The sequence below is a fragment of the Lissotriton helveticus genome, chromosome 7, assembly GCF_964261635.1.
Source record: "Lissotriton helveticus chromosome 7, aLisHel1.1, whole genome shotgun sequence".
NCBI classification, from domain to species: Eukaryota; Metazoa; Chordata; class Amphibia; order Caudata; family Salamandridae; genus Lissotriton; species Lissotriton helveticus.
Genome location: NC_136068.1, coordinates 629,355,195 through 629,379,968, shown reverse-complemented (window position 1 = coordinate 629,379,968; position 24,774 = coordinate 629,355,195). Strand labels below are relative to the sequence as shown.

Genomic DNA, 24,774 nt, shown 5'->3' with positions numbered 1-24,774 from the left:
TTCTCAGCACATTAAACCCACAATGATGCCAGTGTGGGATTTAGTGTAAAATGCACTACAGAGGGCATCTCTGAAACCTAACCAACTACCAGTGTCCTGACTGAGAGGCTGCCTAGGTTGCCACACAGCAGACATGTTGCTGGACCCCTGGGTAGAGAGCCACCTGCTCTCCTGGGCCTGCAACAATGCACATCCTGGGACGAGGTGCTAGGTCTCCTCCCCCAGGATGGGCAGGGGGAGCTTCAAAGGCATGCCGCCTTTGTGAGCTTCTCCAGGCCACTTGCTGTACTCAGCAACTGGCCCCCACAGGTTCTGACCCCCACTCTGGCAGGAAGACAGGCGGAAAACCCTAAGTGAGGAAAGGGGGTGTGCCAGCCTCTGCCAACCCCACCCCTCAGATGGAAAAGGCGAGGTGAAGCACTACTCCGGGCTCTCGCCATCTTGAGGATGGGGAGCCCTGCCCAATCAGAGATTGGCTCCTGCCCCCCTTCCACAGGAGAGGAGCAGGATAGGGGGTGTACTCACCACAGGACAGGGACCCTTACCCTACCTGTAACACCCCTAAATTTAGTATTTAGGGGCATCCTAAACCTTCCTTGCTCAGATCCCAATTCCGAAACAAGAAAGAAGACCAAAAAGAATAAGACCTGCCGTGCAGCTGCTAACAAGAGGACAACGCCAACTGACTTGGCCCCAGCCCCACCGGGCTGTTGATCCTTGAAACCGGCGTCTCCTGCGGACAGCAACGTCGAAAACCCCGGAGGACCTACCTGCCTTGCTCATCTAAAGACTGGGACTCCCACTAGCAGTGGTTCTGCTCAAACAAGCAACAAACACCACTGGCGCCAGCCAGGAACCGCAAATCCAGCATACTCTGCACCCGACGAGCCCGGCCTGTGCCTGAGTAAACAAAGACCACGAGGACGTCCCCTGGCGATTGTGACCACGAATCCAGTGCCCAAGGACCGTTCTCGACGATCCTGACGACGCCTGCAGCCTCACAACAAGGGACCCTTCCAACTGAGACCAGCTGAGGGTAAGATTTCCCAAAATCAAAAGACACCCCTGCACCTCACGGCCCCCTGTGCCCAACTCCTGGGTGTCCACCTATCCTCCAAGATCCCAACTTACCTCTCAAAGTGGTGTTCGCACCTGAAGAATCTCCATTCCCGAGCCTGCAGCCTTTGTTCAACTTCCAGCTTTCCCATTGAATAACATTGGGAGACAGAAGGCCCAAAAGCACCCTGCACCCAGCCGCCAAGTGCCGCTGGAAGTTCAACAACTACCCTACTCTCCTTCCCCACTTGCCCTGGGTAAGTGACCAGGACCTCAGCTCCCACAGCCGCGTGGCCTGCCTGCTAGCAGCCACCAACCAAAGGCCCCCTATCCTCCGTAGGAAAACATTGGGCCTACTCACTCTGCACTCGGCTGCCCCTGTGCCGCTGAGGGTCTAACAACTGTACTTACCTGACCCTGGGAGACCCCTGAGTCTACCCCCAGAACCTTAACTCTACCAGTTGAGTACTTACCCAAAGACAGATAACTTGATTTTCTCCGTAGGGTACCATTGGCTGGTTTCACTTGGAAATTCTTCTTAGTGTCGATTTTCACAAATTGGAAATATTCCTTAAAAATTGTCCGAACATCAAAAATGAAATTACTCACCTACAATCAGGAGAGATCCCAGTGCTGTATCTTTGATCACAGCACTGAACCTGAAAAGTAATTATAACCGTGATTTACTGTTAACCCAATTTTCCTCCATAGGAACCCATTGTCTGGTTTTTACCAGAAATTCTTTTGTGTCGATTTTTCAAACTTACAAATATTCCTTAAAAATTGTCTATATAACAAAAACGATTTATTTCAATCGTTTACAGGAAATGCACTAGGGCTAAATCCAGGATCCAGCTCCGAGTACGAAAAACGTATGTAAAGTAATTGTATTCAATTTACTTAAAAACTCCCCATGAGCTCAATGTTATTTTGTGTTTAACTTGTGTTGCATATTGCAACAACTGTAACTATTGCATTTAAAAGTCAACTGCTATTTGAAAGTATTCAATTGCAACATCTCATTCTGAGAAAGTATTTACCATACCTACTGTCGTTCTAAAATAAAGTAACTATATATTTTTATATACAAAACAATTGGCCTAGAGTTCAGTTCTTGAGTGTGTGAGACCATTTGCCGACTGAGTGTGTACAACAAATGCTTTACACTGTTCTCTGATACTGCCTTACTGCCCAACCAAGCTACCACTTTAGAGAGTAAGGTTATATCTAACTTTAGCTTCTGCCAAACCTCTGGGGATTGTGGACTCTGTGCACACTGTACCTTATTTTGGTCCAGTATATACAGAGCCACTTTATTACAATGGTTGTTCCCATGTCAGATTCTGATTCTCAGTTTCCTTGCCGTACCCTGAGCACCAAGCAAAGACACTTTCTGCTCCTACCCATCTAGACCTCACTCTAGGACACAGTCTGTCCCTCAACCGATAATGGTTAAATCTGATAAAGGTACTTTCAACACATGGAAAGAAATCTAATTAGAAACCGCCTCTTGCATTTCAAAGTCTCTTTCCCATCTCGCCAGAATTCCAACCAGGCGTAGGTTTGACATGCGCAATCGATTTTTCCAAGTCCTCTAACTCACTCATGTTCCTCATCTCATTTCGCATAGCCGGAGCCTGGGGTATTGTTCCGATAGGGTTTCGGGTATTAGACAAGCCATATGTGTCCGATTGACGAGTGCATCCTCTAAATTGGGCACTTTCTGCTCCACCTCAGATTGATGGGCATTCAAGTCCATGATTTTACTCTCTATTACTTCCAACTTTTCTTCCAGTTTACTAAACATAACAGTTTGTGTCACTTTGATCTCTTGAACTTCTTTTAAGAGGAGCTGGAACATGGGGAGGAATTTCTCCTACAATCCTCCCCATTCCAACACAGTTCGATTCAGAGCAATACGTACCCATTGTTCCATCAAATTTTCAATTGACATCCTAAATTGCTTCCCGCTGGACTCTGAGAGGGATGATAGATCAGATTCATCTATAGCCCGGGGTCATAGAGTATCTTTGGAAGTGGTGCGAAAGAAAATGGGAGAAAACCTCGCACAATATTGGTAGATTTTCAAGACTTTCATATTCGGGTCAAAAAGTCCTCCTGAAAAAAGCAATTCAATGTAAATCCAGAAATGTAGAGAAGGATTTTTCTTTGCAAATCTTCCCTGATGTGTCCTTTGAAACTTCACGTTTATGGTGGGAATTTAAACAGATGATCAATGCTCTTAAAGCCAAAGGGGTTCAAGCTCATATGATTCAAACAGCCAGGTTGAAAGTTTATGGGCTGGGAGATTACAGGTTTTTTCCCCATATGCAAGAGGCAAGAAAATGTATCTCAGCTGGAGAGAGGTCCAGGCTAGTTAGTAGGGGAATTTTAAGTATGATTGAGATGCCAAAGCCAACCCAGGTGCCTCTCCAGTGAACTAACTATGAGGAGGGAAATGGGAGATTTACCTTTCGGGCCTAGGTACTTCAGGGGTTTTGGGTGGTCTTGGGAGGTTGAGGGGAGGAGAGATGGGTTGGCAAGGGAGGAAATCGGGTTGGGTATATCAAACATGAGAACATTGACAAGTATGTGCTTCTAATGAAGCTTGAGGTAGAAAACTCTGCCAAGTTTGGCTAGGTGTCAGATTATGGTGGTGTATTCCAGATTCTTAGGACGGTGGGCATGACCGTGATTAGCCTCAAGTTACCAGGCTTAATATTAGAATGAATGAGGCAATTTTTGCCTGGCAAAGCAATTTAAGCCTAATGTAATTCTTTTGCAGGATACTCATTGGATAAGAGGAAGTGAGTCTAAAAGATAATGTTTCTGAAGCCCTGGGATAGTTTCTCTCTTCAGCTAATCATACCCAAACGGAAAGTAGCAATTTTGGTTTAAAAAAAAAAAAAAAAAAAAAGGAGTTGCTAATGAGGTACCAACCACTTATTACAGATGGGGAGGTGCACTGGGCAATACTCCCAGCACAGATTGATACTTGCGAGGTTAATTTAGCCTCTTTCTATGGTCTGGTATTGGATAATCCAAACCCTTCATGGAAACTGGGGTGGGAATTAGGCTAACTGCAGAGGAGGGTGGCGGGTTATCGGGGGGGGGGGGATTTTAATTTTGTACTAGATTAAAGCCTGGATTGCTCCAACCCTAGTAGGATGCACAGTAAGAGGCACACCGAAAAGACATTGAAAGATACTTCTCTTCGTTTAGGGGTGGTGGAAATGTGGAGTGTAAATAAGGCAAGAATTAGGTCTACTTATTCGAAAAGGTTTGACACTGCCTCTCGGATTTATATTTCTTGGGGCCTCCCTCTTTTCCGATTGCTGATATCTCGCACTATCCTAGTGGCTTAAAGGATCATCTGGAAGTAGTTTTGAAATGTGCTGCTCCTTGTTATACAAAAGGCATTGGTCAATAATCAGACATTTCAGCAAGAAGTCTATGAGAAGACGGAATTTATAGGTCGGTCGATTTTTAGCCTAGAGGGCAAAAGAGAGGGCTAATCGTAATATGGTTACCAGAATGAGGAACCCACAGACCGTGGTAGTGTACTGATATGGTAGAGGAAAAAAGGGTCAGGAGCAACATATTGATGACTTTCTGAAAGGTTTAAAATTATCTGCCCTGATGGAAGAGGCGGTTTCCCTTTTATTAAATCCAATATCAGAGAAGGGGGTGGAAGAGACTATAGGACAGCACCCCAATGGTAAAGCAAAGTAAACAAAGATGGATTTGGTTCACAATTATATAAAACATTTATAGTGGCGTTAAAGGGGCCCACATCTATGCTTTTTAATCATCGGCTTACGGGTGATCAAGTGCCGGATTCATTTTGAAAAGGTATTTTAGTGAATTTCTTTCACGTAGGGAAGTAGCCTGACAATTCTCTGGCACATACACTCATAGCAATCCTGGCATTTCATTTTTACCTACGACTCACTGTCCCAATGCCATCCCTTAATCGAACCTCTTCCTTCTAATACTGAATGACAACACACACTCCCCACTGCCCAAAGCCAAGAAATCAGACTCTGCATGGCTGACAAAACTCTCACCCGACTCAACCTCCCCCATGACCTTACTTCTATTCTCAACTCCACCTACAATGCCACCAATTATGGACTTTTGTTAGCATAAACTGTCCATATCCCCCCTGCACTATAAACCTCCTGCTCCAAGCCCCTGAACATTGGTACATTAACACAACGTTCTACCTTCAGGCTCTGGACAAAAACACCATTTCAAGCGGAGGCAGGACTACACACTTGAACTCCTCAAAACATCAAAAGAGGCCATCATTGTCCTACTGATATTCCCAGCCCAACTACCAACAAACAAAAGTGCATCCCGAACACCAAACACCATTTCTTTGTGTTTTCTCACTGCAACATCTTAATTATCAACTAGTGACTTTACTTCCTACTTTACCTCAAAATCACTCTCCTTAGAAGTAATATCACCAATAGTCTTCTGGCACTCGGTCCCCCATTCACCAGCTCACGCCATAAACACCCTCTCTTCCGCCTGCTCTGCTGAATTCAATCCTATACCTTTGATCTTTTCCATTTCCATTAATCCCTTTGATTCTCTCAAAACAATCCATTTACTGTCCTCCAGTGAACTGTCATCTCTCAACCAAGCTATCATTTTTTGGGCCTAGCAACAATGCTTCAATTATGTTGAACTCAAATGCTCAAGAATCCATAGGCCTGTCCAACCTCTCCTTCTAAACACTACTCAGTGTCTCATTTCCATTTTGTCAAAGCACTGAACTCCTAATGATCAACTTACCACATAAAATTCAACCCCCACAATCTGCATTCCACCAATTCCACTCTCCTTACACCACTCGTCTACAAGTTTCCAGCTTTCTCCCCACCAACCATCCCTTCACTTTTAATCCTACATTACTTTATATCACTATTATATGATCTCCATGCAGCAGAGGATAATGTCAAACTGCTGCCCACTCCACTAAGGTAACTACTTTTGCATCCCTGGTAATAACTGGCATAGTGCTCTTTTGATCCCTATATCCCAACTCCAGCTCCCAGTGCTCCTCAGATTCTCTCAATACCGCCCAACCCCCGTGGGCCTCCCCAATGTATAGTGCTGGGTCTTTTAATATTTTTCCCTTCAATAACTCACTTTCTGTCCTCTACCTGTTCAGTTTAGCTCATCACTTCTCAGCAAATGATCTTGTTCTTCTTTCTATCCTACACCTCTAATCTTTAAATCAGAATCTCAGCCTTGCAGTTATTTGACACTTAATGACAATTCACTCCCTAAGGTTAACACATCGAGACTGAAATAGTTTACTTTGTAGAATCTACTACACCCCCACACAACAGACTATGTAAATTTCTTTCCTACCAACACTCAATACAGCTATAAGGTGAAGCTCACATCCTTCAATACTGCAGCGACTGCCAGGTTTAAGGCACTAAATATCAGTAGGCTTTGCCCATACCACTCCCTTAAAGCAACTTCCCTGCAGCCGGAATTCCCCCGGTGTGCGGGAGAATTCCATGCGTGAGCGGTTCGGACGGTCCCAGCCGTCCTCCGCACACGCCCATCATGACATCAGACGGCCGTGGGCCATCTGACACACGGAAGCAGATAAAACCAATAAATATTGATCAATGTCCTAGTCATTACCAAGTCTGTCTATTAAAAAAGTTGGTCTCCTGCTACTCCCCTTATCCTATCACAAAGTTAATGGCTTTTCCCCTCACACACTGTTCAATCACCACAAAACAAGCACACACCTACTTCCCCACCACAGCTCAACTTCCACATTGCACTTGTACTGTCCGTCTCTTCCTCGGTGCCCCACTGTCATCTGGGATGTGCTGGACCTCACTCCTTCCTAAACAGTCTCTCTTCCTGTAGGGCCAGACAGGTTAATACTTTCTCTCAGCAGGCAGAAAGGCTTCTAGTTGTTTAAGGGCAGGTACAGAGCTCATCCAGCAAGAAATGCAGGCCTCAGGTGATGTATCCTCACCTCTCTGAAACTGGCTGTCAGGAAGACTTCAGCTATGATTGCAAAGCAGTCCTCCGAGTACTCTGTGGAGCACACCCTTTCCTCGTCATAGATAACTTGGAACTGGAAAAAATAAGTCAGGAGGTGTGGCTGGGTCCACTTTTATACAGAACTTCCAGACAGGAAAGGTGGATCCATGATTTCAAACTACAGAACAGGTTTGAGCTGCTTCTTCTTTCAAGTGTCCTTTCCAATCTGTTCTCCATACACAATCTTTGTGTAGGGTGAAGCTTCTCACAGCTGGTAGCATTAGGAATGTTGTCTCCTGTAGAACCCACAGATGCACAAAGAGGTGCAGGTTTCTGCAACTGGCTGTCATTCGCCCAACTGGAGAAGAAATCAGAGAAAGACAAAAGGGCAGGCTTTACCTAGTGACTTCCTCACCTTTAGCAACCCAGCCTGAGGCCTGCCCCTTACTCCTCCCGAACAACAATGACAGTGCTAAGGTAGACTAGTTATGAACTCCTTGCTGACCAAAAGGTCTCATTTGGCATCTAATGGCAGTCCTGTCTTCACTCCACTCCCCTCACTTCAGTGTCTGGGTCTCCTCCCTCCAGCTGCAGGAATATAAACGATACACTTGTACTATTTGGGAACAGAGCGGCCCCATCCATCTTGTGTTAGGCTAAGCCAGGAATAGCCAAATAAATCCCATTACTTTGGCTCACTCACTCACTTGCGTTTCGATGCCTTGTCAGGGGTAGTAAGCGTTATATAATTACAATACAATACATATAATGCATGTGCTACACACAAACACACTTACCATGCACACAGCATGTTAGTCCAAGGGTATGGGCAAGTACATAGGAGTGGAAGGCCCTACCCAAGTGGTTCACAGAGAGCCTGGCAGTTCAGGCAGGCCTGTTGCTAGTAGAGCAGACTCAAGACTTTGTTTTATATGGCTTGGTCCAAACTGAGGTGGCATCAAAAGGACGATGAGCTGGAATGCTACCCCAAGCAATTACCAGTTGTTAGATGTATTGGAAGCATTTCTCACTTCAATTTGTGTTTTTGAGGCCTAACTAAAGGAACACAGATATAAAGGTCTGGTCGGCCTATTAATTCTCTTAACCACATTGTGCTGCCACCACAACTCTATGCTATAAACCAAAGACAAGAACAGTAGTACACTGTCAACAGTGAGGGAATGCTTGGTGCACACAGGGTAAGTCCAGGACGTCTCATAGTTAGGGACCAATCTAGGCCTCTACACACATTCTTAGATTACCACTAGAATTAGCATTACCAAAAGAAAAGCTCAGGATATCAGATTGGGCACTCAGGTCATAGGAACACGCCAATAAACCAAGCAGGGGACATTCCCAACCCAACACCCATCTTGCTACAACCCGTATGTTGAGCACTTCGAACAGCAAATATAAATAATATAGCTGCAGTACACATACAAAGCTCAGACACACCAAATTAATACCAGTCTTCCACTACTACATTGCTCTTAAATGTTTTGGGGGTATAGTTCGAATCCTACTTTTCTTTTCTATAAGCAACCTTAAGGCAGCTGCAGTAAAGAATGCTGCTCTCAGCAATACAGGATGTAGAAATCCTGCTGGAAAAAAACACAATGATGTTATTTTTTCCCCCGGCTTGTCCTTCTGTGTCTGTCAAAGTGTAAACCATTCCCTTATCAGCGTCAGATGGAATGAATGACTAACTTCATGAAGGACACAGCAGCATAAGTTGTCTGGTGTATCACTTGTTTTGCATCGTCCTCGGTTATAAACAAACGTTCCCGAGACAAGCTCAGATACTGACCAGTTTGGTTCAATAAAGAAATTAAAACACAGGCACATTTTTAACTCTAAACAGCATCTTAGAATGTGTTATTGGCCTAAATTTTCAACCGTGAAGAAGTGGTCCGTCCACCCAAAAAAATCAGAAGAGACGACATGGAAACTTATATACGAAGTACCTGAAAGGAATAAATTCAGCTTGATTTCAACTTGAAACCTGCCTGCAATATCTGCAGAAACATGTTAAAAGTGCTTTAGTATTGTAACTGTTCTTATGCCAAGCGCTCCAACGCCCATCAGGTCTAGCTCACTATGTACAACTGCAACATACATTAATAGTCAATATTACACATGCCCAGTCAGTTTTATTCTCCAGGTCAATTTATCATAGTCGTACTGCCTCTGAAGAAAAAACCCAACATCAGTGCGTCTCAGCTCAGCAATTTACGCCCCATTTCGCTTTTACCCTACTTCTCTAAACTGGCGGAAAAGCTGGTTAACCAACAACTATCCGCGCACATAGAGTCCAGAGGCCTCCTGCATACCAACCAATCGGGATTCCGAGCACGCCACTCCACGGAATCAGCCCTCCTTTTTTCGACTGAGGCACTGAGGAAACACGTAGATGCAGGACATGTGGCAGCACTGGTGCTCCTGGACCTCAGTGCAGCCTTCGACACTGTAGCACATCACACGTTGCTACAGTGTCTGAAGAAAGGAGGGGTGACAGGCCTGGCCTGGTCATGGCTGGAATCCTTTCTCACCTACCGTAGCTTCTCGGTAGAGCAAGGAGGAGCACGCTCTGACACCTTCGACCTTGGTCAAGGAGTGCCGCAGGGCTCAAGCCTCAGTCCAACCCTTTTTAACTTATATGTCACCCCCGTGGCTACTACTGCGGAACGATACGGGGTAGAAGTAGTGACATACGCAGACGACACACAGTTGGTGGTCGCTCTGACCCAACCTGCTGAACAAGTCGCCGCCAACTTCTCAGCATGCCTCCAGGATATGGCGGGATGGATGGCGAAGAATTGCCTCCGTCTTAATGGTGACAAGACTGAGGTGCTGATTGTGGGAAAACCCCCCTCAGTCTGGTCATCTGCTTGGTGGCCGCAGACCCTGGGGCCCCTTCCTACCCCTAGTGACCAGGTCAAGAGTCTGGGAGTATGGGTGGACTCAAAGCTGGACTACGACTACCATACTAGACGGGTAGCCGGGACGTGCTTCTCGATTCTACGGAAACTCCGCAAAACCATCGACCTCCTCCCAGAATCATCTAGGAAGACCCTGGTCCACGCCCTTGTCACGTCAAGACTGGACTACGGCAATGCCCTTTATCTGGGAGCCAATGCCACTAGCCGGCGGCGACTGCAGACAATTCAGAATGCTGCCGCTCGCCTGGTCCTCCGGCTGCCCAGAAGAGCCCCTTCAAAAAAATCCCTACAAACCCTACATTGGCTTCCGATCAATGAAAGAATTGTTTTCAAGGTCCTTTGTATTGGTCACAGGATCGTACATGGCAAGGGCCCAGCCTTCCTGCGGAACCTTCTCTGCCCCTATACGCCCACTCGACAACTCCGCTCGTTAGGGGCAGGCCTCCTCGCTGTCCCCAGACATAAGAAAGCCAGAATGGGAGGAAGATCCTTTCGTACATTGGCGGCACAGAAATGGAACACTCTCCCCCTGAGCTTAAGACTGGAAACATCGGAGCTCATCTTCCGTAGAAAGCTCAAAACTTTCCTCTTCCCTAAAGATTAACCCGTCCTGTCTGACTGACGGAGTAGATGGCTCTTCTGACAGCGCGGGGACACACTGTAAGTGTAACCATGCGCTCTACAAATTCAGAAATAATAATAATAATAATCAATGTGCATGTTATATGTACAGTTTTCTACCCTGGGGAACATTAGAGAACGTCACAGAGTAACTATGAAAAGCATTTACAAAAAGACTTCTGGAAGACAGGTATGGGGGCAGTGGGAAGGGAGAGTAGGGCAGGATGGGGAACCAGGTAGGAATGATGGGATTTGAACAGAACTCAGAAGGAACAGTTAACTTTTAATACAATTTTTCTCAGTAAACTACACCACCTCAGGAAAACAAGAAAGAGAAAAAATGTGTTCTATATTTAGAAAACTGAGGAAGATGAAGGTTTTTAACTTTCTGTGCCATGACAATAGATAAAGCAGGCATCACAGCTGAAGGGTGCCAGTTCCAGATCGGAGGCACTGCTCTTCTGAAGAATCCTGTTTGGTTCTAAATTTTAATTTTTGGAAACACGGGCAGAGTTCAGCTTCCCAGTTCTAGCGGACTCTCCAAGATGGTGAAGTGTTAAGAGGCAGTTTTCTTTAGGAGAATGGTTTATTAAAGTGCGACAGGCTGTGAATACTATCAGGAGCTGGACTGGTAAACACTGAAGCTCTTAAAGGACTGCAGTTATATAGCCGCACGTCCTTGCAATGGCTGCAAGATTGACAGCTGAAAAAAAGGGCAACTTATAAGGGTCCAAAGTCAACTCTCCGGCTGAGGAACAACTGAACCGCTGCATGGTAGGGCTCGAGTGTAAGTGGCACAAAGATACAGGTATGTGCACAGAACGCTCACATAATTCCTCTATGGCTTGCAGCGAAACCCTAGCAATCTGAGAACTATTGCTCCCTTGTGACTGCATAAAACACTTTAGTTAATTAACGTCTTGGCCTTCATCACTCCAATAGACATTTTTGTTCCTACTGATATGTAATGAAATGTTTCAATGGTAGATATGTTGAGTCATGCCAAATCAAGTAGCTAAATCCCGGTAAAAATGACTGTTCCCAGGGGCTTCTCTTTGTATTTACATGCCTTACCGCCACAAACTTAAGATAGTGGTAGACATTTAGGTTTCCAAGTATGGATGTCAGCCTAGTATTCAAAACCTTCTTATGTACCTTTCTTAACACAGGAAGCTCTGAATCGAAGCAACATCTCATTACAGTGAAGTAGTATTATATGAAAATAAAATCTCCATTCTGTCTGGCTAACTTCTTTAAGTTAATTACCCGATGCGGGAGGGATAATCATTGTAAAGATTCTGAATTTAGCAAAAATGCTCCACTGAACAAAAGTAATGTAAGAAAAATTATTATTCACATTGGCACAGGAATGTGCATTATTAACAAGATGACTAGAAACATTTCAAATGCCACTGCAACAACATCATGTCATTTGTTGTGTCAACTGTGTGTAATAGTCTTTGACTTTCCACAATATGAACACAAGCCAGTCTAAAGCCATTCATCAACCAAAGGGGAGAGGGGTTGGCCTAACGGCTAGGGCAGTCGACCTTGAATCTGGGGAACTGGGTTCGAGTCCCTACAATGACGCTGCACATCCTGTGATTCTGGGCAAATCACTTCATCCCCATGTGCCTACCAAAAATGAATGTGTCCTCATGTAAATGTAAATGTAAATGTAAATGTACAGGAATTTATATAGCGCAAATCACCAAGCGGTTTCTAAGCGCTTGCTTAGGGAACCCGTCCTGGTATTCCCCTGTGAGATAACCCCGGCAGGGTATCCGCAAGGTGAAAGCCAGGCATCCCGCCGCGAGGGGCCGTTGTGGAGATTAAGCAAGCTATTGCCCAGAGTCGCAGAGTGTGAACCCATGAATCGAGTAGGCACCGGAATGAGAATTGTCGAGTCCATGGACATTTTAGGACTCAAGACCCCGCCGAGCCGGGAATTGAACCCTGGTCCCGGGCTGACCTCTGCTTCCAGGTCTGCCTCCTCTAACCAGTGAGCCACACTTCTCCGTGTAATGCAACTGGTGATGTGTAAAGCGCTCTGATACCTGATTTGAGTCAAGTTTGCGCTATATAAAATCCTAGCATCATGCCATAAATTCCCACGGGTTTGCTAACATGCCAGACATTTTAAATGTAAGCATTTTCTGCACAGTTCTCAACAATTTAATGCCGACTAAGAGGAGCAAAGTCACCATAGGCCTACATTTAACTTACATGATGTTGCCAAATGAATATGGTGTCATTGTATACTCAACTAGAGGCACACATTAGCCATACACAAAATCGATTATGGGGCTAACCATATGACAGGTTCAGCCCATGTGGGACGCCCAAGTACCAAATTCCCTCAGACCCAATAGCAACCACGATACAGGGAATTTCTCATCTCTCAAGTGGCAAAAGCAATGGGCAGAATAAACGGAGCCTACTTTACGCAGCGATGAATCGCCTGTGACCCAGCTAACAAGCAAGAATGGGAGAGTCAATTAATAGATCTGCGATTAATGAAATACTTTTGTTAAACTGTCTTTTGCTAAACATGTTAAAAGTTATGTCTGCTAAATGACAAACAATGCATATAAATGGACAGTGGAAAGGGAGATAATTTGGGTTCACTCTGAGATCATCAAACATCCACGCAAAGGCAATTCTGGTTCCAGGACAAGGCAATTCAAGATCTAGACGTAGGCAATCTAAGATCCAGGTAAGCCAGGAACTTGTAATGTAACATCCAGGCGCAGGCCTCACAACTTATAAGCAGATATTACAGAAACATCACACTGCTGGCAGATGTACTTAAATGGATAAAACAGATCTAAACAGAGGTAAAAACAAGGAAAAGAAAGCTATGACTCATTGACACACCGCCCTAAGAAGAGACACGTTAGTCCAAAGTACGAAACCATTTGGCAAAATGAAAAACAGGAATCTATAAAGAACGCGCAGAATGAAACAAGAGACTCTCTGTGAAGCCTAGCTAGAAATATTCCAAGACCTTCCTATACACAGTTCAAAACACTATAATTAGGGCTACTCCCATGATCACAATAGATTATGGAAACAGGCTTTTTTCCGGACTCGCCGTTTTTTTTTTAATCTGGCCAATATTACTTAACAAAAACAGCTGCTCTTCTTTTCTACAGGATCCAAAAAGAAATGTTCAATATGCGAAGAGTTCTTTGCTGGGACAGTGGCTAAGGCTGACAAACGTAAATATCAAGACCAGCCACGAGTTCTGGAAGAGTGGGTGGGAAGGGGGGCTGACTATGGATTTCTACAATAACCAAAATCCAACCAACAGACTGAAAGCAAGGAGGGGTAAAAACCCAGGCTTAGGACTTGGAATTCAGAGACCTCAGACTGAGGCTTTACGCACCTAACTGATGTGTATTCTAGGCCTATCATGCGATCTTCCCACAGCACCTCAGCATTTGTGGGCTTCAGGGAGAAAGGCAATGAGTAGATGGTGTTGATTCCTTGGAGCCGGAGAACTGTAGGCTGCGTTTCTTTTAAATTGTAAAAACAGGCTCAAGGCAGGCTTGGGCGAGGCAACAAACTTTGGCCTTTATACCAACCAAAACTTCATAGAAGCAAAGACAAAGGAACCAGGCCTAAGATACTTGAGATCTGACAGTTTCTTCCTCCTCTAAAAATGCGCAATTTCAGCCAAGTCTTTCACAGTGGAGTTTTGTATGTGCAGTTAAAAAAAAAAAAACATGAACACGATTTGTGCCCTCCAACAGGTCGGATTGTAGACATCCCCATTCCACCGAGGTTCTGGAGCTCAGTAACCAAGGAACAAGAACGGTCAACCTAAACTCTAACTGTTTATTAAACAACAGTGATCTTAAACGTCAGAAATCGCGACGGCATCGTTCTAAAACACACCCCAAATAAATAAACTCTATACAGGGCTCTACACTGGTACCAGCAGCCAGCTTCTTTAGACTTGGCCAAAGTCTGGACAGGACTCGAGGTGAGATGTTACAGGGCTGGACAGGACTCGAGGTGAGATGTTACAGGGCAAGTTACCCTGGCCTTCACAGCCAAGGTATCCTTGTGGAAAGGTTTAGGCTCTGATCACACTTGGCAAGGCAATAAAAATGCACCGCTTATCTTTATCAAGCAGTAAAACTTCGATCATTAGGGAAGGTAGGGTCGCAACATGCACAGCCCACACATTTTCCTTGTCTCAAATTTCATTTTCACCACAAGGCTCAGTGCCAGCATTTTGAAGCTGTCCTCGGCAAAGACAGGCGTGGAATACAACTCTACATCACTTCGACTTGTAGGTTTGCAATACATTCGTTCCACTATTAGTTCTTCACACCCACACTTCAGCTTCCCTTTATGAACCATTAATAGCATCTCTCTAGCTGCCATCTTCCAGCATTAAAGGGCCGCCTCGCCTCCAGAGCCAAGTCTCAATCTCAAGGAGAATGGCGCGGGCTGCACTCACTCCGGCCTCCGGGTACATGGTTTGATGAATACGTTCACGCTCTATGGCCCCTGAACATCACCGTCCCAGGGAGGTGGAAGGTATGCAGTCTAGGCGCTCCGATGGGCCATGATGGGACCGAGAATGAGGCTGCGGAGACGAACACGTCGCCAGCCAAGGTTAAAGCAGATATCTTGTCATTCACTGCTCTCGGGCCCTGCAGCCTTCCTGAATCTTACTTTCAGACCGACGGCAGGCGGAAGGCGGAAGCTTCCCGGACATTCCGGAGAAAGGCGGTCTTGGAATATGTGCATGTGCGGCCCACTGGCTCGAAGAGATCCCACACGTGAGGCCGCTGGAAACAGAGCGAGGTGGGGCCAGGCGCTCGGCCGACACTTGCCGCACAAAGGAGCGCTTGTGCGGTGGCGGCGGCGGCGCTCCGTGCTCAGGCGCTAGGCTAGCACTGGCACTAGGGACCCGTGGGCAGGGGCTGGGCACTGGCCCTGGCCCTGAAGGACAGGGCGCTTTGAGTGTGGCCCGGTTGCATTCTGCTTTTGATAAAGGGCTGGCTATAGCATGGGCATATGTCCATGGGACGAGAATGGCAGAGTACAGAAAGCCTGTGGTTTCAGGGACATGCTTGAGTGGCTGTGCCTCATGGTAGGCCTGCAAGGGGCACAGGGAGCCTGTAGATTGGGCGGTGTGCGGCACAGGCACCGAGGACGATAGGTCGGGATAGGGGCATGTCGCCCCTGGTTGGGAGCGACATGAGGATGGAGATCTGTTACTTTAGGCTGAGCATGGAAAGGGCAAAGAGGGCCTATTCTTATGCATTGGCATGGAAGACGTGTGTCTATGCTCTAGCTCTGGTAGTAACAGTTGAACATTTTGCCTGTACCTCCGTGATGATAGAACCTGAGACATGAGGGCCAGGAGTGTGAGGCCGCGCACACAGCAGAGACTAAGAGGGCTGGGCTCCAGGCATAGGCATCTCAACTGCACGGAGTGTCTATGCTCTGGGACTTGCTGTGCCAATGGCAGACAGATTGATGGCTATTTAATGCACCACTAACGAGGTATTCCAAAAGATGCACGTGGCACAGGTATAAGACGTGCTTCGTGGCTGGCAGACTACAGAGAGCAAGGGTTTGTGCTTGGCGGTGACTATGTGGGAACAACTCACGAACTGCTGAGCACGGGTCGTTAGGAAACAACATTTTATGATGGTTACACCTTACTACAAAGCTCAAATGGTGAGTACCAGTGCATAAGCACAGCTGCCAAGCTGTCCAGGTCCATGCGTGATGTGCTGCTCCAAGCCAGATTTCAATGTCTTTAAATTCTGGGAATTGTAGTTCTGTTTTATTATGGAACAAACAAGACTGAAAGTTTCATAATTAAAAAAAAACAGGAATTGAGCAGCACATCACACAAGGACCTTGGTAACTTGACAGGGCTGCTTCGGAACATAGGAGTTTGGGAATACTATGGCTTGGGTAGTACTGCCAATGGACACCACTGATATGTGTGCATCAGCGACCATTGCAAGACCTCTGTGCTCTATCCCGGTTTATCTGTCTATTCCCTAAACACAGCGAACCCAGATTTCTATAATGCATGTATTCCCTACAGTTAAAGTCCACCAAACACATCACAGCTCCCTACAAATAAAACAAAACCCAAGCCCATCTAGTCAGCCCATTTCCTAAGAGATAAAACCTACAATGCCAACCTAGGTTGTCAATTCTCTGTGGCTAAATCCCACCAAGTAACCTAAATGGTCACGCCCATAAAAAAATATTTTCAAAGTTTAATTATTCTGGTCATTGTCTACAAGCAGATACCTCTAGTTTATACATTTTCTACAAATACAAATTACCAAATCGTCTTGGTCAATTTCCATCGTGGTCCTTCTACGACCAGTCTAATTAATTTAGCCTGTGGCACTCCAGGCCAACATAGCCTGTCAGTTCAATGCAGGGAGAGCCTACCAGCCTCGTCTAGTCGGCCTGTCTATTAAAGATAAAGGCCATCAGACTCCTCAAGCCTTGCTCTTATTTTCCTTTTCTAAAGGGATGGACCCTTTACTTGTTTGTTCCGCCTCCCATGGGTTCTTTCATAAACCAGACCATTCTGGTTAAGGTCTGCCGTCAATGTTCTAACTACAGGCCCACGGAGAGGCTGTCCCATACTGACAAGTACTGAAAACACGTGTTTATCATTGAATGTTGCTCACTTGCTTGTACACTTCCAGAGATTGGCCTAAAATGTCTTAATGAAACTAAATTCTGCCCTGGACATCAATGAACCCAAAAGGAGTTTATACAACTGCCCAGACACCACCTCGGCAATTTGTACAACTTTTAAAGGCCCAATCTGCTGCTGCAAGAGAAGTAATGCAACTTTTTTTTAACAACTTTTTGGGGGATGTTTTTTACAACAAACATTGCAACAGACATTGGTACGCAGACATCGTATGCACAACACTTAAGATTCCAAGTCCACCATTTTGTTAGGTGCAATATTACAAGTGACAATGAGGGATAATGAAAAGGCATCACTGTATTTATCAGTAAGCAATTGGGGGGGCGGGGGGGCATTCATCAAACCTGCACACTCGCACTACTCTCCCCGTTTATTCTCATCTGCATCCGTTCCACTCACTGAGCTCCTTATAATTCTGTTCACTCTCCGGTTCATCAGGGTTTAGGGCAGAGTTGAAAAGTTCTCGCCATTCAGTGAGGTCTGCCTGAAGCCTCTCGTATTTCCTATTTAGTTTCATATGTATTCCACCCACTAGGGTCCATTCCTTCACATCCCGAAGTAATGCAACCTTAGTACACAACTCGAGTTATAATGAAATCACCATGCACAAGTTTTTGTTTTATGAGCTGGAGGAAAATCGGGGTTCACAAAGTATGCACTTGTATGGGAATGAACACCACCAACAATGCCTTCATGAGTTCCTGAAGGACCAGGATAAGTGATAACCTGTGTGCGACAATGATGTTTGTGCTCAACGTCAACACCACTTCAAACAGGCAATGACTTTATAATAACCAACACAATCAAGTATTCCATTTGCTTCCTTGCAACCACCAATTCCAGTTTGGGCTCATGCACTAGAGTTAAGTATAGCTGATGCTTGGCAGCTGAAAAAACATCAAGCAGACTGGTCACTGATCAGGCACAGGGCAGTATGCCAATTTACAAGGCTGAACCAACAACTGAGAGTCTTAAAGTGCTAGCAGGAATCCATGCACTACTGACCCCAAGAGAAGCAATCCCGTTTGCATATTGCATTTAGAACCACACCAATCTTCCAAAGATTTGGATTGTGTCCATAAGGCGCCTCTTCCAGATTGGCACCCAATTGCCTTAAGTTAAAATGCTTCCAACGAGCTTTGCAAGTGCCACATTAGTATCCACATATGGTGGTAAGTAGTAACCTCTACCTTTTTGTGATGCACATTAGTATTCACAGCCAAATAGACATCAAGCTTGTGTAACCAAAAGACTGGCCACTGAAAAATTCTCTCTTAAGCATACGTTTTTAATGAGCATACCTTATAACCCACGAATTTAACAACAAATGCTTAGCCACAGTAACATTAAACCCCTATGATCGATTCTGGAGCACCAAGACATTACTGTTTGATAAACGTCACTAGCAGCTTGCTGCCACCTCTGATTCCAGATGTGCTTGTACTCCTATTGCTTGTGGTATAGACGTTACACAAATTATACAAACAAGTGTTCACCTGAATAGCTATATAAAACCGAGCTGCCTTCCCAACCTGGCCTTCTAACCTCCAATATATGACATCCAATGGGTATGGTTTTGCTCCACTCCTCTCCATTTTACACGATTAGGGACCAAACACTGATAAAAGGTGTTTGACAGGACATCTTCCATAACTCAAGGTAATACTGAATACATATAAGGAAAACTACAACTCAAAGGGTGACAATCCCTGACAGCAAATAACTATAGATAAGCATGATACCAATGTGAGACATCTAGTGATATGTGTTAGTGTAAAGTGACCACACACACTATCAATTATTTGCCAGATAACGACATTCAATCCAAAGAACAATCTCTGGTAGGAATCAGAATTCCTGGTTGACTTTTCCAGGGGGCTTCGCGTACTTACAAAATCATAGCACCCAGAAGGCTCCACACTATGTGCAACATGCTTAAGCATGCTCCTGGTCCTTAACAGTGGTTAGCAGGGAGAACCTGGAAGCCTACTTGCAATGAGAAAATCATAGCTACTAGCCTAGAGTGCAAAATTCTGCAGACTCAAAAGACATGACTGGCTGTGTCACACAAGATGGCATCAATTTAAAGCAAGATTATCACTAAAAACAGTTCAATTTCCAAAGCAATACTCACGTGCCAGCGGAGAATTGGTTGCCACCCAGAAAGCCATACTTGTCCGTCCGGCGATAGCTCATGCCGTTGATCTCCGAGTCAGAACCCAAGGAGCTTGCATCGTCCATAAGGCTGAGGGATTCAACAGTGCCTGACATCATGCTGACAGAGTCCAAGTAGCTCATGGAGTCCGGGGCAGGCTGCTGGCTACGATAAGATGGGAGACTGGGGTCCAGGCTGGAAAGGGACCCAGCATCCCGGCGCGGGGAAGAGGCAAGGCTTGCCTCTGGCACCAAAACGGATCCAGACTGTGCCACAGGTTCGGAGCTAGGTCCACCATGGGGGACAGAGTCTGTACTGTTATGAGGCTGCTCTTGCACTGGGCTTAGGCCAGAGTACAGGCTAGACTTTGGGGCAATGTACTGCAACGATGAGGAAGCTGAAGACATAGGGCCCAAGTGGCCAGCGCTGCTCCCGGCACGTGGCCCTGACATTCCTGGCAGAGGTGGCTTAGACGTCAGATTCCGCTGGGGGCTGGCAGGGCTCACGAGAGCCCGGGCCTCGAAGACTGGTTCTGCAGAGGGCCGGGTCTCAGGCCCACTTGGGGAGGTGGTGCTACTCACAGAGGTGGTGGTAACTACATTAGTAGGCAGTTCATGGGAATAAAACAGCGGGCTGGCCAAAAATGTTGCAGGAAGGACTGGGCTTGTCGCAGTCTCCAACTTTACATGAGACGGGCTACCACTACCTGTTGGTGTCCCACTGCCAGGCGGAGTATTGGAAGTGCCTGTAAGTATAACGCTATAGGAGTACACACGCTTTGGAGAAACGACCTGGGTCCCTGCTCGGCTGGTGACATCAGTTATTAGCCTGGTTCCTGGAACTTCCTGAGGCCCAGTGGTGTCAGCCAATGTCTCGTGCTCCCTGTTTGGATTTGGGGTGCTTGCCAATCTTGCTTCAAGAGCCCCATGTGAGCTAGAGACATCACTCACTATCTGTGGTGCCCTCTGCGGGCTTGTGGTGGGACTCCGCCTTGTCCTCAAAGGAGGTTGCATGCTGACGACATCGGGCTCCCTGTTACCAGGCAACACCCATCGTGGGCTGCTGCGTTCAAGTATCTGCTGTGGGCTTGCAGCATAGTTAGCACTAGTGCCAGATTGGACAGGCAAAGGACCACTGCTAAAACTTGTGCTCATTTCATTTTTCCAGACTGGTCTATCAAATGGCACTCTCTGCAGGCCAGTGTCACATGTATTGGTTTCTGTTCGCCGCTGAAAACTTGTGGTTGAAGGTACCCCTTCGGCGCTGGTGGTAAGAGGTGTCTCCTGAAGAGTGGAGTTGTTTACATTGGTTTCAGGCCTCCGCTGTGGACTGGGGGCGAAGAAAGGTCCTTGGAAGCTTGAGACTGGAGATGACAACTGCTGGCTGATGGAAGGTGCTGCATTTGGCTTGTCATCACCCACTCTGGTCTCAACCCCTGGCATTGTTTTTTTGGAGCCCTCTAAAGCCCATTTTTGTTGAGCATCTGGCAATATCTGTGGAGTGCTGATGACTAGGCTACCCTCACTGCCCTTGGTCTCAGCAGGCTGTTGAGGGCCAACATAGGTCCTGCTGGAGTCTAGTGTCCTCTGGGGACTTGTGGCTGGGCCTGCTCCATTCCCTCGCACCTCATGACGCTGCTGTAGGACTATGGTAGGCTCTCGTTGCGGGCTGGTAGGGGGACTGGTAGGGTTGCTACCACTGCTGGGACTCCTTGTCCCATCCGGCCGTACTCGGCCATCCTGGGATCCGCGTCGGAAAGATGGATTGCGAGGAGGCGGAATGGGCTTAGGTCGGAGAGGTGGGCTAGTGACCCCTGGCTGAGGAGGCTGCGACAGAGGTGCTTCCATACTGAGGAAGGAGGGGCTCCTTCACTCCGAGCCCCTTTAAAGTGTCCCCCCACTTTAGGCCTACAACAGGGGGGTCTCCATACATTTAAATGCACTGTCACACTACCTAGGGACCAGTGTAACCCTATTCTTGTGGAATTATTAGTTGTCCCCTGGCCCCCTCCTAACCAGTTCATATGTAAAGGGGGCCCAAAGCCTTCTACATTAAGTGTCTGCTGCTCATGCTTGTGGTTTCTCTGCCTCCTCCCTTTCGGGTGGTAGTGTACAAAAGATGACCTAACAATGACTAACGACAGGACTAGACTGGCAATGTTATTTCAGGGAAAGACTGTCCTCTTTTCACCCACCCTTAGCCTTAAAGCGGAGTGTGCCTAGGAGTTTTCTCTCTCTCATCAATGGTAGTGTATAGGTCGTTATTATGCCTCACACACAAGGCATAGGGCAGAGCGTGTGCCAGGATATATTCTCTACTCTGTGGACGCGTGAGGGGGGTCTAATTATGTTACACCCTGCATACAGTATGCTGCGTTCGTGGTGTATAAAGAGCTCCGTTCCCCCGAGGGTTGTTGGGGGCTTATTCCCCATCTGATACCTTTTCCACCCCGTTCATCGTTACCACAGTAACTGGGTAAAGGGTTCGAAGCCCTCCTACCCTATTGCCCCAGGACGCGGTGTCCCTACCCGCGACCTTTCTTGTTCCCGAACTGCCGCTGTGCCGGGCCTCCAGCTCGTGAAGTCTTCTTCCCTCCTCCTTGTCGGGCTACCATCGGCTCCAGACCCGGCTCGGCCCTTCCTTCCTCCTCCACACTCTGACACCTCGGTGTAAAATGCGCACGCGCGAGCCCCAACGGCAGGGCGCATACGCGCATGCGCGTACACTTATCACAACATTAAACTTACTCCGAACCTGTTAAAGCGCGTGCGCAACAGCCTAAGGTGGGGTCTATGTCATCGCACAGCCGTGGAACTACTTCCCGTCGTGACACTGACATATAAATCACATTTGAGTCCAAAGGGGCATAGAAACAAAAAAAGGACAATCAAGGCATGGAGCGTACTACTTGGAACGCATTACCAATAGCCGACTGTTTATAGTCTTTCTTTTGTTTTCATGCCTCGTTGCCGTTGACTCTGGTTCAGTCAGCTCCATTCTCCGCCTTTCCCGACACACTGGAATGAATAGCGAGCGACTGGTATCGGCTGGAGGCTGTGGGCGGAAAAGGGAGTGCGCGGTTATCTGGCGTAGCTAAAGAGGAGCAACCGCATTAAACCTACTGATTTAGTGTTGTTGTGGTAACACCTCTTCCCCACCACTCCGTTAAACCGTTTAACCTTTTGAAAGAGGCTGCAGTTTATTAGTTTCCAACTTTCAAATGACCCTTAACAACATTTCCTTTTTTATTTGCGGAGCTTGTGTCCATCTTGCAATACTATCAACAATTAGGGGGAGATAGAGGAACAGAGAGGCTTGTTCTCCTACTGAGAAGTAATCAAAATATCGGGAGCTACTCAGTTTGATGTGAAATAAACCTGCACAAGGTGAAGCAAACACGTTTTCTTATCTAACCCTCACCCACCAGGGTTGCCCCTTGGTGGCATGCTTCATCATCGGGTCCATCCCGCTCCACTGTAGAACAAGGCGTGCTGTGACCTACAAATTACGTGGGAGCCTGTATAGATGTATTAATACGGTGTAGAATGATGATAATCGGAGTGGGGGGGCGGCAATTTAATGTGGAACGAAAACCTTAAAATACTAGGTTAGTAGGTAAATAATTATTTAATCACTCCTCTAGTCTGTATGATTAAAAACTGGGAGAAGGAAGGGTGGATGACCTGTCTTTCTAAGGGTCGACATGTTTCAAGCCATCCCATTGGCTTTTCGTCTGGACCAAGGATCTTCCTCCTTGATACTAGTCCCGTAGTGCTGTTGGCACTAATCGTGCTCAAATACTCTGCATGCTACATATAAGAACATGACTATACCTGCTTGGTATTCACTTTTTTGTACTCTCAAAATATAATAATGAGAGGGTTAGTCTGCCAATGGGTTTGGCAGAAAACGTAATTAATTTAATACTTATATATTAAAGTACTTCAAATACGTGCTGTTTATATACATTGTGAGCACCACCTATTAGTCTCATAACTAGCAAACTAGTACTTGCTAAAAAATAGAGGTGAGCACATCTGATAAAATTAGTGTACCTACTGACGCACAACACATAGAAATGAACGTTAGACACATACATTATTTAGGCAAATGTTTTGTTTCATGGATCCTCCAATGGTCATGGGGAGCTTATAGTCACACTCTGCAGGGTAAATAAATTGTGCCCATTATGTCAAAATAATGCCTGAATCTGTATTCAGCAGATGTTCCTTGAATCGAAATCTGCTGTGCCGTACTCACTACGTTAAAGCATCCTCTCGTCCAGTCACCCAAAAGGACAGATACGCTCTGGGTTCTAGATAGTACCGATATCATCCCTGTTTGTTGGTTTAATAGCCAGCATGTCTGTCGGCGGTGCGTCCTCGCTGCACTGTGTTGGTCTCTTGTGGGGAGACTAGACCACCTCCTGTGGCGGCAGCGAGTGGAACCACTTTCTGGTTTCATTCATGTAATAGAAAGGAGCCCGAACGGGGTTGTGAAGCTATTTTCACAGGTTCTCGACATCATTTCAAGAGATGGATGCAATGTTTTAACAGAGGGATGTGACTGAGTAAAAATAACTGTAAAAAGATTATGTGGATATGAGATGCATTTGAGATGCATAATATATATAAAAATGAATGAGAGATGTTGCCATTTATGTCAGCATGTATATTAAAAAACATACAAGTATTTGTGAGATGTTCTGCAGAAGACATGTGGAACATATATTTTCATCCATAATGGTCACCATCATGTCCAAGGGTGTATATATGTGAATTAGTCAGGAAGCCTATCATGACCAAACCATTTAAATCTCATGTTTCTGAAATCAACAGGTGATCGGAGAGCATGTCCCTAACATGTATCCATACATATTTATTTCCCTCGTATACATGTATTCATATATAATATTCTTTCCTGGTATGCAGGCTTACAAAAGATGGCTTGTTCATACAATTTGGATGTTTGATATGGTTCAATATTCTAAGTTCCGTGTATGACCTCTTCCTATCTAGGGGTTAGACAACAAATGGTCCCCATGCTATATTGTGCTGACCCTCAGTGTGGGTTTTTCCAGTTTAAACACCCAGCGTTGTTCTTTCTCAAACAATTTGGACTCGTAGTTTCAGTCATTTGTTCAAGGACCACCCATTGGTAGTCCTGTGCTGTGTGTTTCATCTCAATAAATTGGGTTGACATTTTAGTTGTAAAACGGCTGTGATTGCCACGGTGTTTGCAGATCCTTGTCTTTACCTTGCAGG

The 24,774-nt window shown here is 46.0% G+C and overlaps 1 protein-coding gene across 1 annotated transcript in view; it reads right to left on the bottom strand.

Moving 5' to 3' along the window:
- Positions 1-22,188, bottom strand: part of TBC1D10B (TBC1 domain family member 10B) — a 367,011-nt gene extending 344,823 nt beyond the window's left edge. Inside the window, exon 1 of the mRNA XM_078652863.1 lies at positions 19,490-22,188. Coding sequence (XP_078508989.1) covers positions 19,490-21,357 — 1,868 coding nt within the window. The 5' untranslated portion in view covers positions 21,358-22,188. The remainder of the gene's footprint in view (positions 1-19,489) is intronic.
- Positions 22,189-24,774: the final 2,586 nt, after the last annotated feature.